Source organism: Malania oleifera, chromosome 12, assembly GCF_029873635.1.
Source record: "Malania oleifera isolate guangnan ecotype guangnan chromosome 12, ASM2987363v1, whole genome shotgun sequence".
In the NCBI taxonomy this organism is placed as follows: Eukaryota; Viridiplantae; Streptophyta; class Magnoliopsida; order Santalales; family Ximeniaceae; genus Malania; species Malania oleifera.
Genome location: NC_080428.1, coordinates 75950225 through 75967337, shown reverse-complemented (window position 1 = coordinate 75967337; position 17113 = coordinate 75950225). Strand labels below are relative to the sequence as shown.

General features: G+C 35.4%; 1 protein-coding gene across 2 annotated transcripts; it reads left to right on the top strand.

Moving 5' to 3' along the window:
- Nucleotides 1-14708, top strand: LOC131143691 (uncharacterized). Of its 2 annotated transcripts, none has more exons than XM_058091935.1 (9): nucleotides 1-327; nucleotides 433-509; nucleotides 635-737; nucleotides 7182-7279; nucleotides 7450-7580; nucleotides 7670-7778; nucleotides 11283-11474; nucleotides 11586-11722; nucleotides 14021-14708. In XM_058091935.1, exons 1-9 carry the CDS (start codon nucleotides 72-74, stop codon nucleotides 14082-14084), a joined length of 1167 nt encoding a protein of 388 aa, XP_057947918.1. In that variant the 5' UTR covers nucleotides 1-71; the 3' UTR covers nucleotides 14085-14708. The 2 variants fall into 2 exon arrangements, with proteins under 2 accessions (XP_057947918.1, XP_057947917.1); XM_058091934.1 differs by having other exon boundaries at nucleotides 12-327; nucleotides 14098-14708.
- The last annotated feature ends 2405 nt before the right edge of the window (nucleotides 14709-17113 follow it).

The window sequence follows — 17113 nt, the reverse complement described above, 5'->3', positions numbered from 1 at the left end:
TTAAATCTAAACCCAGTAGACCCTTAAAACAGGGCTTCTTCTACTCTGCGCATCAAGCCTGACCTCAGGAAATGGAGATGGGTTGCTTTTGGATTAGGCGATTGTGGATGGGCACCAGTTCCATGCTTCTGCTAAAGCCTTCCATGGCCGCCGCCGCCGCCTCCTGCGCAACCTTTAATGTTACTTCTCTTCCTTCTACTAAGGCTCGCACCCTCATTTCTCTCGTATCCTCTCGCCATCGCTCGTCCTCAAGATTCGCCTCTTCTTCTGCTTCACTTCCCGCCATTTCTATCGACGAAGACGACTTTGATGATCCTTCTCGTTCCGGTGAGTCACTGGAATATTTCTTCTTGTGAAGGATTTAATTTCTGAGTTGGAGGTTTACGATTTGATCGATGTGGTTCCATTGTTCTGGGTTGCTATTCCTGGTAGGCTGCTGCGATGTGAACGAGAATTTAAAGGGCTCCAACAAGGTTCTTCTTAAGGGAATGGGATATGCTGAATTTGAAGTATGTTTTACGTATCCCTTTGTTTGCTTCTTTGTTTTCTTTTGCATTTTAGCAAAATCATTCGTGCTTGATATATTTTTTTTAACGGGCAGCTTTGATTTAATTATGACAATATGTTCGAACAGGGATGGGTTCAGTCAAACGGATACAGGCCTGCTCAGGCTTTAATGCTGTGGAAACGCCTCTACGGGCTTGATATCTGGGCACATTCTATTGATGAACTTGATGGTTCTTCTTCTTCTTCTTCTTCACTTTACAAGCTTGTTTTTTGCCCAATTATTTGATCTTGCTTGGCAGTATTTTATTTATTAGTTAGTTTGTTTCTTTTTTAATTAAAAAAAATTCATTAATGGAGAAGAGTGTATAGGGTGTGGAGGATTAGATATCCTTAAACAGAAAAAAAATATATATATACAAAGAAGAAGAAGAACTAGAAACAACACCAAGTCAATGAAGCTTGTCAGTCTCTTGAGAAGTACCAAAATAAACTTCTCTTAGAACAACCAGGGGAAAATGCTCTGAGATAAGCAAAATCTGAATTCTATCCTAGAGCAATGGTAAAGGGAAAAACCTTTCAATTAAAAATGTCTTCGTTTCTTTTCGACCAAACTAGTCGATGGATATCCGTGCCATGCATGGGAGTTTATTTAATGTGTTATAATTATAAACTAATGAAATGATTTCAACTTGTGTGTTTTCTGCTTTTGATATCCGTTTTAAGCTATATTTTTTAAACATGAGTCTAGTTGGCAAAATTTCATTAGTGTTTTTCTATTTTTTAACTTTATTTTTATAAACATGTAAAATTAATGTTCAAAAATCATATAATTCAATGTTGCTTCCATTCAAAGATTTCAATCCTCATATTGATATTTACTAATCGAACATGGTGATAAGCAAAATTAAAGCTTGAACTGAGCAAAAACCTAAACTGAAGAGACAACTAGCCTTGATAATGTCATTAATCAAGAAATTAATTTAAAGATTTCATCCAATCTTAAATTGTGAAAATCACATCCTATTGCATGTGATTGTTTAAAAACATAGTGCTTCATAAGAAATACAGAGAATGAAATTTTGGTAGAAGGAATTTGATCTTATCTCGAGCACTTCCATCATTGGTCTACCATGCGTGCTTATATGGATAAGTAAACGTAATTGATTGCATCTCTTACCCTTCTTATTTGATTCTAGCCTCTACTTGGTGCATATTTTTCTTGGCATAAAGTATAAACAAACAAAAATGGTGAAATGTTCCATTTTTTTAGGTATTCCAAAACTTTTCCGCATATAATATTGCATAGTGCTAGGCGATTTGATCAAATGCAAAATAATAGTGTCAGATGATTTGACCAAATTACATAATGATATTTATCAATCTTCACGAAGCCGAAATTTTTTGCATACACTTTCCCTATTTGCAAATGAGTATATATCTCTCAAAAATATTTCAAACTTGAAAATATAGTGAGTTGAAGCATCTCAAATCACAACAATTTTTTTATAAAAATGAAGAAAAATATTTAAAAAAATGCTACCTCAAGTTTCAATATAAACTCCATGTGCACAGATATTCATCTCTCATTATGGATAAATTTAGGAAGTCAACATTTTAGTAATATGTTCGTTAATGCATTCACTATAAACGATTTTACAAACTGGGCATGAAGTTTTTCCAAATTTTATGTAGTAAATTATAACATCTACTGCGCAAAATCCAACATAGATGTGATAAAAAAATTGAAGAGACAAAAAAATCCCATATAAATAGAGAAGTAACAAAAGTACCCCATAAGCTAAATTTGACAAACCAACAAAATCTGCTCACTTATTCCTAAAGAATCTTTACAAATTACAAAAGTGTCAACATCCACAAAATTTAAAATAGCCAAGAAAATTTTAATAAAAGTAATTCTCTAACCTGGATTTAGCTTCAAATGTATGACATTTTGCTTGAATTGAACCCTAGCATTACACAATCAATTATAAAAATCAAAATATGCCATAAAATAGGCTAAATTAGACAGTCCAGGAAAATATAGATATTTAAAAATATAGAAAGATAGCTGTTTTGATATTATCAAAGTGAGTGAACTCTGAAATGTATAAATAATCAGTTATCCTTGTTCTCCATTCTCTAAAAAATTTCATCAAATAGTTGAATGAAGAAATTTTATAAAATTTTTATTTTTTCAAAGTTTCTAATGATGAAAATAAAAATTTCTAATGATGATACTATATATTCAGTACTAATATGCAAGAGTAAACTTAAAAATATTTGCTAAATCAGTTTCTTGAATATTTTATCTGAACCGGAGAATCACCAATTAATGCTGCGAGCCATGGCGAACATAAACTTCTTAATGATGGACCTGTACTTCTTCTGGTCCATCATCCTGTTCCTGTCTGTCAAACTTTTCGAACATCGTCTTGTACAGCTTGAGCTTGTTGGTTTGAGGTTTTGGAGGCCAAAGAGAGCTCCTTGTTCTGCTTTTGTATATATATAGATTCCCCCAGAAAGCAGTAAAAAAAACACTTTTCCACAATCTGCCAGCTTCCTTACTCCTACCAGAACTTCTTAAAAGAAGCAAGCAAAAAGAGCTTAAGAGCCTTTATCGATTCTAGACCGGTCCATCTCTCTGCCAAGAAAAAAAAAAAAAGCGAAAAAGAAAGAAAGAAAGAAAAAGGATCAACCTCACAACCTGCTAGTTCTCACTCACTGAAAAATGAAAATATTACACTCCTATATCTGTCTGTTAGTCATAAACAGTAATAGTTATTAATGCCATAGGTGGAGAGAACTATGTTAAATCTCCAACATCATTCTCGGCCATCAGCTGATCAATCAGAAGCCTGTTTTTAGACTCTCGCACGCCCCAGCTCATCATCCAACTCCTTGACCCATTTGGACAGAGATGCAGACTACCCAAAATCTGAAACACATCGCGCATTCTCCATCCTTCTCCTTAACACGAGCAATGTCCCCAACACTATCATTGGCGACATAAACTTCTCTCGTTAGCATTCAGTGTTTTCCACCCACTGCCAACCTCTAACCTATTCATGATTTATTAGAATTAAAAACCCACCTACCTGAAGCTTCAATCTGTAAATTGGTGGTAAAATGATTCATGTAGCTGATCCCTCCTAGTGGGAACAACTAGGTCCAGACCAGACTAGCTTCAGTTGATCGAATATCCATTAAACTCTTCGTCAACCAACATGGCAAAGGATGTTTGCTTCCTAGCAAAGTCAGAGATATTAAACAAGCAGTATCCTTTTTTTTTTGGATGAGAAACATGGCAGTATCTAATTGATTGAAATTGAAAACTTTACTATCGGAATTAAAAGAATGATGAAAATGCATTGTGTTTATCAGCAATTGCAAAAAGCCATTCATTGGCGGTGACAAAAAACCATCCACCAGAAAATTTCAATACTGTGCTTGCCAACTTACTAAACATGTGCTTGCCAAGTTATAGGATTGAAAATTAATAATCTGACAAAACCCCCGTCTTTATTTTTTAATATTTGCCTTCAGTTACCGTTTAGTAAAATTGTTTATTTTGTGTTTGGTTATTTTTTTCACCCCAGGATTTGGGCTTCACTTGCTCCCACTGTGGCTTTTGAAAAGGAACTTTTAAAAAGGAACTCATGAAAAAGCTGCTTGAGAATGTCATAAAAATTGTTTGGTTCCCCTGTGAAAAAGGTGCTGTTAGAAAAAGTTGGCTTTAAGTGTTTGATAAAAATAGTTAAAAGTTCCTAAAAGTATTTAAATGACTAAAATTCTTATATATATATATATATATATATATATGTATGTATGTATGTATTTCTAGGAAATATAATTCATGTGTTGATAATTTTGTTATGAATGAAGAAAACTAAGGATAATAATGGAATAGAATAGATTGTTGGGAAAAAGCTAGCATTTAGCTTTTAAAAGCTTCAAATTCATAGCATTTTAAAGTTCCCCAAAAAAGCTAAAAGCTAGCTTTTTGAAAGCTGAAAAAGTTGTTTACCAAATACACTATACCCATCTTTAATTTTCAACAAGGAAAAGTTGAGGCAAAGGAGGGGGGGGGGGGGGGGGCGCTGATTATATGGTTAAGTTTTATGATCTTCAACTTCATGCTGACTAAAGAAAAGGTACAATGGAGGAAAAGGTGAAGCAAACTGTACTTTCCTTTCCTCCTGTTGTTTGGCTGATAGTAAAATGGAAAGAAAGAAATATTAGTAAAGTAGCAATTTTGGTTTGTTGGGAGAAGGTGAAAAGACCTAAATCTGAGTGGGTTTGGGCCTTGGGAACTTGGTGTCTAAAGGCATCTCCTAGTGGGTAAATGGCTTTGGAGGTTCCCTTAGGAGGTTGACTCTTTATGGAATATGGTTATTAAGCAAGTCTGGATTGCATAGGAATTGGTAGGATACTAGGGGTTGTGGTATTGTTTCTTATGCTAGTTCTTGGAAATTTATTTCTCAAGTCGCTCAGCTCTTTTTTCCTCTTACTTGTTATCGTATAGGGACCAGGAATCATATTCATATCTGGGACGATGTATGGGTGGGTGAGGTATTTTTGGAATCTTTGTTCCCTCCTCTTTTTAGATTGGCCCTCTTTCATAATGCTTCGATTACTACTTTTTATTCTTTTGAGGGGGGATCTCTTTCTTGGGATTTCATTTCTTTAGAAATAACAAGAAAGAGGTTGAGAATATGAATTTGTTGTTGCATATGCTGGATTCTTTTGTTCCTCAAATAGGTGGTAACTCAAGGATTTGGCTTGTGGATTCTTTTGGTTCAATTTCCAAAAATTTTTTCTTGTCCAGTTCTTGAAAAGGCCAAATCCTTCTTTTTTTGTCCCTTGAACCACTTATTTGGAAGGTCTTGTGGACTCTTGAGTCTTAATAGACTTCATACTAATGATTTGCTGCAATTGATGAGACCTTATTAGGCCATAATTCTGAATATTTGTGTCATGTGTTTGGAAGCCAGTGAGACAAGTCATCATTTGTTTCTACATTGTACAGTGGCTCGGAAGCTTCATGCTTTTATTTTCTTGGTTTTTGAGGAGGCTTTGCCCTTTGGTGCTTCACGAGACTGTTGATGTTTTCCTAATGGTACAGTGCAATGGATTTGGGAGTGGTAAGCGGGGCAAAATTTTATGGAGATGTGCAGTTTTGGCATTTTTTGGACTCGGTGGATTGAAAGGCAAGCGAGGATCGTCAATAAAAACATAAATTTTGTGCTTTTTCTTTGGGATAGAATTACCTTTAGGGCTTCTTTTTGAACTTATTCTTTGGGTTTCTTTCAAGGAAAGTTATTATTGAACCTTCAAAGGGGTTGGAAAGGGGTTTTGATGTGATTGTTTTTCTTTTGATTCTTTGCTTACTTTAGACTTAGCAAAATGGATAAAAATCCGTTAATCCGACCTGCATCCGACTCGTTTTAACCGACTTATAATCAACCGCTTGCTAAATGAATCAAATATGGTTTTCCATTTTTCATATCCGCCTCCTTAGTGGGTTGGGTCGGGTTTATCCGGCAGATATCCGCCAACCTGCTTAGTTTTTTTTTTTGTAAGAACAACGATATTTTTATTCAAATAATTGAGTTGTGAACACTATGTGCTTTAGAGAGGATACAAGTAGGGTTATTTAAACACGATTACACAATATAGGTAATAATAAATAAGATATCATAAATCTCATGATTTGAGATACAATCTGCATTATTGACATATAAGCTCCTTTTGAAACAATAGACTCTGATTTGTTAGCATATATGATCCTCAAACAATTGACTTTGGATCTTTGACACTCCTTAGTTTTATTGTGATGATTTGCGTTGGGTCTTCGTCATTTGAATCTGCAGCGGACAAATGTAACTGTTGAAGGTTTGATGAACGATTAGTTTTTAATGCTTACTGTTTTACTTACATGAATAAGGAGTTTTTAATTAGTATAAACGATTCAATGATTGATATAGTTACTAGAAAAGTTAATACACAAACTAATTGCAAGTTGTGGTATACAACTTAAATTATTATGACACAAAATAAATTATTAATAAAATTATATTTGAGAATGGCGGATTATCCGCCCATCCGCCATGAATTATCCGACCCAAAACCGCCTAATCCGCCACTTAAACGAGTCGAATATGGATTATGATTTCTTCACCCGATAATCCGCCTTATCCACCACGGACTATCCGACCCGATCCGCTTTGTGAGGTCCAACTTACTTTGTTATATTCCCCATGTTAGGAGGATTTTTCATCCTTCTTTCCCGGTAATTTTTTCTTCTATATGTATTAATGTGTTTTATATTTTATTAAAAAAAAGAAGAAAAAGCAATTTTAGTCAATTAGAGCAATGGACAAGTCTCTTTCTTTCCATTTCCCCCCACTTTTGGAGGAATCGTTTTTGAGAAAGGGAGGGGAAAATCTTGTTTCATCTTCATTTTTTAGCTTTCCACCTTACCAAACAAATGAAATATGGACTTCCACTCTCTTTTAATTCCTTCTTTCCAAGCACAATGTTCTTGTAAATTCTGTATCTTTTAATTTAGGCCTGGTTACTAAGCGAATTTGATCTCGCACAATACCATCACTATGCATTACTGTATTGCTCAAACAGCTGAGTTTTATTACTCTTATTCTCTTATTCTCTATTAGGTTTGAACAAGAATTTCAAGAAAATGTTGAGTGAGCATGCAGAGTTCAAGGCATTATCTTTAAGAGAGATTCTCACTGCATCTGACGGTACTAGAAAGGTAGATACAATCCTATCCAATTGCGGTCATACTGCCTGTTTTAGTGGTATCTCATGAATCTTTCTGGTTTAGTTGTAAAATTTCTCATCAAACTTCTGTGCTGATTCTAGCACTTTCTTGCATTATATGAGAACGTTCTCATTAATTTTAATATTCGCAGGGGGTCTCAGATTTTATTCACATTAGATGATGGGCTTGTAATAGAAACAGTTGTAATACCTTGTGATAAGGGAAGGAACACTGTTTGTGTTTCAAGTCAAGTGGGTTGTGCCATGAATTGTCAGTTCTGCTACACTGGGAGGCAAGCACTTATTTTTTATTATCTATATACTTGCAAGGTGTGATATCCTAAATTAGCTCATATTTATGATCTATTGTTCCATTTTTCAGGATGGGTTTGCGGAGGCACTTAACTGCGGCTGAGATTGTAGAGCAGGCTGTGTTTGCACGGCGCTTGCTCTCAAGTGAAGTTGGCCCTATAACGAATGTTGTGTTTATGGTAGGTGTGAGATTCTAAACATATTTTCAATTAAATATAAACTTTTTCCCCATAAGGTTGGTTGATCTTATCCTGTTGTTGCCTAATGTTGAATTCAGGACTGGATGCATCCTTTAATTAGGTACAGTTTAATTGCATACACCCAATGCCCTGGCCCAGAAAAAAAACATGCCTGAACATCATTTAATTGCTGTAGTTGAGTTGTTTAGGTAAAGTAGAGAATCGATTTTTGAGTTTTCTGGAACACATGTACAGCCAAATGCACAAACCCTCTCTTGTCGTCTTGGCGGTTTGAGGAGGGCATATGATGTGCACAGCCTGACCCCAACAATTGGAGGGACTCTCTCTGAAACACTTGTGATTTGAAAAATTAATAGGATCATTTTATCTCTGGTCATTTCCTTGGGTACATATGTATTTATTTTTTGAGGAAGCTATTTGGACTTTTCACTTTTCTCATTTTTCTTTATTCAGAACCAAATTCAGACATGGAACTGCTTTAACTGATGATGGTGAAATCACACAATTCATTGACTTCTTCTTTTAGGAATTTTTTTTAAAAAAATCACATACTCTTTCTTTCATCCCTTGCATGCATCTGAATCAATTCCATTATCTATTTTTTTTTTTTAGATAATAAAAGAAAGTATATTAGACAGGAAAAAAAAAAGAAAAAGAGAAGGTATGACGTGCGGGAACCAGTCCACACAAAAAAAACAAAAAAAAAACCTGAAGATCATACCTTGAAACTAGATAAAATTACCAAGAAACCCTCCCCATCATATTTACTTAGCTCTTCTAATTCGCTAAGTCTCTTTGATCCTTCAATTTACTACTTTTGCTACCATCCAAATGAATCTCATCTCCTCCAATTTCACTCAGCTTTAAATCCAACTTATCCAAAAGATCTTGTTTGTGAATTTCCTCCGCCACAGTAGGCAATATTCCATCCCTACGCTGTAAATTGTTGACCAAAGCATCATTTTCAAAAATAGACACTCGTTCCACACCTTTTAATGGGGCTGGATGAACATAAGATAAATCCCCTACTTCGTCGCAAGAATGAGAAATGTACCCATATTGTTTTTTTTCGAATCTCATCCAAAAATAACCACCAGTACATTCAAATTCTCTTAAATCATCACTTTTTGAGTCTGAAAAATCCCCCCATTTCTTAACCTCTTTTCTTTCCTTTCCCTTTGCTACACCCAACCTCATCCTTTGTAAGAGAGTCTTCCACTATGCTAAGTTCTCCTCTAGTGTCTCTCCTTGAAAGTTTTGTATCTGTCGCACCAGAATTTTCTCTCTTTAAATCAAACACCTTCCTCATCTTGGCACCCATACGAGCTATCTTCCGGCAAGCTACACCTTACTACCCTCAAATCTGTCAAAATTCGGACACAAGACATCATCAATCTCCCCCATAATTGATCCTCAATTTTTACATCTTAGCTCCCCACCTTACTACCCTCAAATCTGTCAAAATCAATTTCCCCCATGATTGCTCCTCGATTTTTTACATCTTAGCTCACCATTTTTTGAACTCTCTTCCAAGCTTGTTACATTTTTAATACTACAATCTAATTCAAGCTCTGAGCTGTTAATATTGTGGGTATGTTCCAGATTTCAATCAGCCTGACTTAAAGTTTGAAGTGCTGGAAACTGAGCATGAAGTCTAACCTCCTATTCCATTCCCACTGCTCATTTCCTGAGCTCCAAGGACTGAAATCTGGTACTTCCTGTTCTTGAAATCCGGCACTGACTTATATGATTGCCTGTTTCCCTGTCCAGCATCCTGACTTTTGCCGTTTACCTTCTGAATAGAACCTGACGAGTGAGGAGCACCCTTAGACTCCTCACTAGAGGGCAACTCAGATAAATCTCAATCTTGGGCTTGCTGAAGTGAACGGTCCAGTATATATATATATACTTCTTATCAATTAGTTGGGTCAGGTCCAGAACTAGAAACATATCTCCTGGTCATGTCTCTTCACATCCTCCTGCCGAGTGCAGCCCTAGCAACCTCTGAGAAGAGTGAATCCCTCCATTGAAACCCTAGCAATCTTCTCAAGTTCTCAGGCAAATTTGACTGGTTGGCAATGATTGCAGTCTTCGAAAGTCCAGCATTCTTCATCTGAACCCTAGTCTCCTTCTCACACAGTCCTGGCTGATTAACGGCGACTGCTGCTGACTTTGGAAGCTCAGCCTTGTTCATCTGAGCTGCACTGCCACACCTACAGCACCTCTCTTCCCTTTTGGTCACCATACCTCGATCTTCACAGAGGGCTTGACGATCACGACCCTCATGTCCATCTTTTTTACCTTCCAGCATGATCTGCCTCCACAATCTGAAATGCGGATGATCATCTGCAACTATATCACCAAAATCTTTTTATAACCTCCTTCGCTAGGTCATAGAAAACCATAGTTGTCAAATCAAGATTCGAATCGTGAATTGAAATTCCAGTTTTGGGAATCAAGAATAGAGAATCGAATCGTAAGATTTAGTACAAATTTCCAAAATCAATTCTAAATGACATGCATGTATTGATATACAAATAACTAGAAAAATAGTAAAATACAATTAAATTTTGATGATAAAAAATCATATTTCATGTGTATTCTTTCCCTAAACAAATGAAAAGTAAGAGAATAAATCAGGAAATATTAATAAAAAATTAACTTTATGTTGTTTGAAGGAAGGAATCAAGAAAAATGAATAAAAAGTTGGACTTTGGTGTTTATTAGCAATTAAAAAAATATTTCATGTATTCTTTCTCGGATTAAAAAGGAAATAGAAATTAACCTAAAAAATGATCATAATTGAACAGACTACTAAAAAAATTCAACTTCTGAACCTGAACAGCACAATGAAACAAGGGTACCACCTTAGCTGGTGAGTGTTCCGTTGCTTCTTCTCAATGGCAGGACACTATACTCCTAGAATGAAGAAGATTTTGTGAAGACAACATCAGACCTAAGTTCTATTTTCTCCTCTTTTTTAGCACAAAACTGACTTAGACAAGGAACTGAAGGTAATTTTGTAAAAATAAAAGCAATAAAAAAAGAAAGAAATGTTGTTTTTAGGGTTTCCAACTAGTTGGATTTGTCAAGATATGATAGATCCAGAGTTGTGTGAATCGAGATTCAGATTGAATCATTAGGCCTTATGGCATTAAGATTTCCAAGGTTTAGCCAATGCTTAGTTATTGAATTTGGTTTGGTAATTTTTGAAGTTGCTTGTCTTTATTTGACTGTCCTTTTCATAGTTGCAAAAAGCTTTTCGTGTGGAGATTAATATTGTATTGGTGATTTTGTTGATACAAAGTTGTTTTTCTTCTGAATTCATCACCTGGATTCACTCCCCCTCCCCCTAAAAAAATTTTCAAACATGCTTGATATGTCACCCTCAAGATTTTATGTGGAACGTAAGCAAGAGGATGAAATAAGATATCATCATTTCATTTTTTGTCTAATCAATGCAGAAAAGATGATTTTTTGTAGGGGATGGGAGAACCGCTTCAAAACATTGAAAATGTCATAAAAGCTGCAAACATAATGGTGCACGATCAAGGTCTTCATTTCAGTCCTCGCAAGGTTACTATTTCAACCAGTGGGCTAGTTCCTCAGCTGAAACGTTTTCTCCATGAATCCAATTGTGCTTTAGCAGTTAGTTTGAATGCAACAACTGATGAGGTATCCTTTGTTGTTTTTTTTTTTTTGGATCCGTATTTTGATTTGTCTAGCTTGCATTGCACATGGAAGAGAAGGAGAGAGAATTGACCCCCCAGGGAAAAAAAATTTCAGGTTAGGAACTGGATTATGCCAATTAACCGGAAGTACAAGTTAAACTTGCTTTTGGGGACCCTTCGGGAAGAACTTCGTTGTAGACACAACTACAAAGTTCTATTTGAATATGTGATGCTTGCTGGAGTAAATGACAGGTCAGATAACTCGTCTGCTATCCCCACTGTTTGGCATTGATATTTTAATGTGGGCTCTGCTTGCATTGGCTTGTGCTGCTGGATGCTAATGAAATGCATAAAGCATATTTAGCATCATTCCTTCAACACGCTGCTGCATGCTAAATTTGTGAGGAGCAAAATTGTGATATATTTTTGAATGGTTATTGTCAACTTGTCATGACACCTTCTGAATTTCTATTGAGTGAAAGAATGCGACCAACAGGTCATGAAGCTACTCAATCTGTAAAGTAGGGCTGCTTCTTCATCATTCTCCTTTTGTTGGTCTTATTGCATATCTGTAATTCCTGATGCACAACTATTGGAGATTACACCTCTTCCTCACAATCTTATCTGGCTTTATTCCAGACTAATCACCACCCTGGCAATAAGCTTCTCTGCTTGCCTTGGCATAAGAAAGCAGCTTCAGAAGAGCTACTTCTAAATTTGAACATATTCTTTTTCTTAATATTTTTTACTGGATTGATTTGTGAAGGGAATTAACACGAAATTCTCAAATCCTATGAAAAACAAAATAGAGAAAACAGTCACGCCAAATAAAAATCAATCACACGCACAAGACAGTATTTACGTGGTTCGGCAATATTGTCTACGTCTACGGACTTGCAGGGATTTTACTATTATCAAGAAGAAAATACAGAGTGCAGCAGTACAATATTTTCTCTCTCTCTCTCTGTCAAACTACGACGGCCAATTGACCCTAATCACCATAACAATGAATTTATATCCTGCGCATGGCAATGGGCTACAAAATGGGCCCAAAAAAATCTCTCATTAAAAGACGACGTGACATTATTTCGGGTCGGGTCATCATCCGGATTAAACACAACTAGGCTCCACAAGCCCAACAATTTGTTCATTTGTAACAATTGCATTTGTGCTAAAGTTGGGTACTTTTCCTTATATTTCAATTTAACATTTGCAAATTGCAACCATAGTTATTAGAATCTTACAATTCGTGATTTAATTCATACAATTTGTATCAATTCCACTTCAATTGCACACCAAATCAATCTGAATCCATTAACTCAGCACAATTCTAGACCTATCATCCTGACAGACTTGATTGTTTTAAAACCTAGAAACAACATTTTTTTTATTGCTTTTCTTTTTACATGACTACTTTTCATTCATTGTCTATGTCAGTTTTGCACTAAAAAAGAGTGGGGGAAAAAAAATAGAGCTTTAGGTCTTATTTTGGCTTGACAAATCCATTCTTCAATTCGTGTTCTGCCTGTGGGATGAATGGGGTAGAACACTCTATAAGGTGGTACTCATGTTTCATTGTGTTAAGGTTAAAAATTGGTTTTCTTTTTAGTAGTTTGTTCAATTATTATCATTTTAAGTTAATTATTTATCTTTTTAATTTGAGAAATAATATTATCAAATATTATTTTTAAATTGTTGACAAACACCAAAAATTCATCTTTTTATTATTTTTTTTTCTCGATTCCTCAAGCAGAAAATATTTCATTTTCTTTAACTAATATTTCTTGACTCACTCTCTCACTTGGAAAGATACACATGAAACATGACTTTTTTATTGTTAAAGTTTTAATGTATTTTACTATAGTGTTTGTTGTTCGTATATCATTCTATGCATCTCATTTATAACTTATTTTGAAATTTTGTACTGAATCATACCATTTGATTCTTGATTCCTAAAATTGGAATTTCGATTCACAATTTGAATATCGATTTGACAACTATGTTTATAACAGTCTTTTTCCTTATATTCTAAGAGCTGTACTAAGAACTGAGATTTGACTTGGAATAAGGTGAGCCGAAGGCTATTATCTTGCAAGTTATTGCTCCAGTTATGTATTAGATTGATGGGCCATCAACTTGTCAGCTTTTTTGTGTTTTATTGCTCTCGACTGATTCTTATAGTGCTCCTTTGGTTTCATGGGAACTAGCTGACTTGATCATGTTTTAAATGGTTAGTAAATTTGCCCCCACTCCAACCATCGCTACTGACACCACCCAAAAAAATAAAAGATAAAAGAACTAATTGGGAGTTCAGTACTTCAATAAACAACCTGTTCTGTTTGTTAAAGTGCCAGGTAACATAGAGACTGGGTTTGCAGGTTGGCTGCTTGTGAGGGTTGATTAAATTGGCTTTCATCCCTTCAAAAATTTGTCTGATTGCTGAGACTGTAGCAGGGTCCTCCTCTCTTGTTAAACCCATTTTGCAGTTATTTTTCCTCTAGTGAAATTTCTTACATTCCTATGCTTCTATTTTCGCATTCTTTTGTTTAGTTTGTTGAGCCAGAAGACCCCTCCTCCTGTTGCGTCTAATACTTCAACCACCATTAATATTTGATTCCGGTGCGCAGCGTGGAGGATGCAAAGCGGCTGATCAATCTCGTCCAGGGCATTCCCTGCAAGATCAATCTCATCTCGTTCAACCCTCACAGCGGGTCCCAGTTCAAACCAACCAGCGAAGAGAAAATGGTCAGGTTCCGAAATGTCCTTGCTGAAGCCGGGTGCATTGTGTTTTTGCGACTCAGCAGAGGCGATGATCAGATGGCAGCGTGTGGTCAGCTGGGGAATCCCGGGGAAACTAAACCACCAATGCTTCGAGTACCACCACAATTTCGAACGGCCGTGGAAGCATCAATCTGATTGGTGTTGAGAGAGATTGCCGTCTAATTGACAGGAAACGAAACATCTGCATGTACACTTTGATGCTGTAGGATAATAGGTATTATAGTTGCTTTTCTTCTTATGCACTATGCATTGATATTTGATTCTGGTTGCCTTTCTTCTTGAGCAAGATGTGTTGAAAGGATGGCATGGTTACGACCTGCACTACAAAAGAAAAAAGAGTGGCCATCGCTTGAAATTGGATAGAACAGACGCTTTTGGATGGATTGGGACAAAAGAGTGGTGCAAGACACCTCATTTTGTGGGATCGAATATAATAAAAGAAAATATATTATTATTATTGTTATTATTATCAGTGTTTTAAAAGGCTCGACGCTTTGAGGCTCAATCTAAAATACCAAATTTCAAAAGGGGTAACGCACTACATGTTGCGGCTTACACAATTTTTCAAAAAGCATGCTTTTTGCGCCTTTTTTGTCGAGCCTTCGGCATTTTGGGTGTGTGGTTCTCAAGTTAGAATTGATTAGAAAATTTTAACCCTATGTTTGTGCAAAAGGAATGTCATAATATGAGTTTATTTTTAAAACTCTTGAACCTCAACATTTCTAAAATAACTGGACTTTTATTTTAAGTCGTGAAAATAGTTTGAACTTCGTAATAATACAGCTATCTCTTGTCATGATTTATGTCATGTATTCAAGTTAGCTCTTTTTGCATAGCCAACGAGTATTTTGTAAAGTACATTAACTTTTTCTTTTTTACATTATATTTGAAATTTTTTTAATTTTTATTTTATTTTAAATATATATAAAATTTATTTAACAAATTTTTATCTTAAAAAATAAATTTTCAAAAGGCTTACGCCTTAAGGCTTATGCTTCACCTTATGCCTACACCTTTTCAAACATTGATTATTATTATTACACTATATATAGAAGAGAAAAAGATACAAAAAAGAGAAATATGTCAAAAAATACAATAAAAAAATACATCAGAAAAAAAATACAATAAAAAAGAAAAAGGAAAGGAGTATTGTTACATTATTTTGTTCATGACCTCACATCGCATACCAATGATGCATCTTTTTTTATATATTTAGTTCGATTTTGAAAAAATTTAAATAAAAAATGATAAGAGCATATATATATATATATATATATATATATATATATATGTTGAAATATGGTTAATGATATATTTGGTGTGAAATATATATAACAATATATGTGTATATGTAGATAGTTTTTTGCTATAAAACACACACACACACACAATAAAAAAAGGTCTTTAAAAATCTCAGAGAATTGCAAAAAGATGACGAAAAAGTAAAAAAAAAAAAATTTTTTTTCTAAAATTTGATGAATTTGTTTGATTATTACTATTATTGTTATTATTATATATAAATATGTAAATTCTATTTTGGTATGGGTATGTCCCTATGATTTTAAAAATGACAATGAGGTATTTTAGAACTCACCTATATTAGCTTTGAAGGGAGTTTTATTTAACAAAATCTCCTCATTTTGAATTCTTATTAAACATTCCTAAATCATATTAAGATTTTTAATTTACTTTAAATTTGTTCATTTACTTATTTATTAATTTATTTATTTATTTTAAAAGAGTTAATAAATGATTATTAAATTCAATTTGAAGATAATTCATTATTAATTAAGTACCGTTCAAAAACGAGTGTGTAAGAGGTGCAAATATATTTTTCTCGCATAACAAAATTCTCAATCCCAATTTTGATATAAGAAGACCGAGACTACTGATTCATTGACTTAGATTTAGTTTAGAGATCAATTAAATAAATAAAAGATGGATTGCACGACAGTTTTGGATTAATGAAACTTAGCCAAAGATCCAGTTGCGCAGAACTTAATGAAACTTACCGAAGAAGGGAAGGCACGACAGTTTTGGATGGAAGATGGATTGCTGATAACCCATGGTAACCGGCTCTTTGTGCCACGAGCAGGTGATCTGAGAAAGACATTGCTGAAGGAATGTCATGATACCATGTGGGCCGGACATCCAGGATGGCAGCGCACTTTGGCCTTACTAAAGCGGGGGTACTATTGGCCGCACATGCTTGATGATGTGGTTGATTATACCCAAACTTGTCTCACTTGCCAACAAGACAAGGTTGAGCGGAGGAAAACGGCTGGGCTGTTGGAGCCCTTACCAGTACCGTCCAAACCGTGGGAAAGTGTCTCATTGGACTTCATCACCAACCTGCCCAGAGTGGGAGACGCAGGGTCTATACTTGTTATTATAGACAGGTTTTCGAAGTATGGTACATTCATAGCCGCACCGAAGTACTGTTCGGCCGAGGAGACAGCACAGTTATTTTTTAAGAACATTGTGAAATATTGGGGTGTTCCCCACGACATTGTTAGTGACCGAGACTCAAGATTCACTGGCAACTTCTGGACAGAACTTTTCAGAATCCTCGGTTCACAACTAGAAATCTCTTCGAGTTATCATCGACAGACAGACGAACAGATGAAGGGATTCAGAGAGCTACTAGATGAGTACTTGCGCCATTGTGTCAATGACAACCAGAAGAATGGCGTGCAACTACTTGATGTGGCTCCATTCTGTGGCAACGCCCAAAGGCGCTCAACAACCAAAAAGAGCCCTTTTGAGCTTGTTATAGACCAGCTGCCGCTGTTACCTCACACAGTGGGCGAGCCGTACAGACGAAAGAGTCCTAAGGCGTACATCTTCACCAGTGAAGGGAGA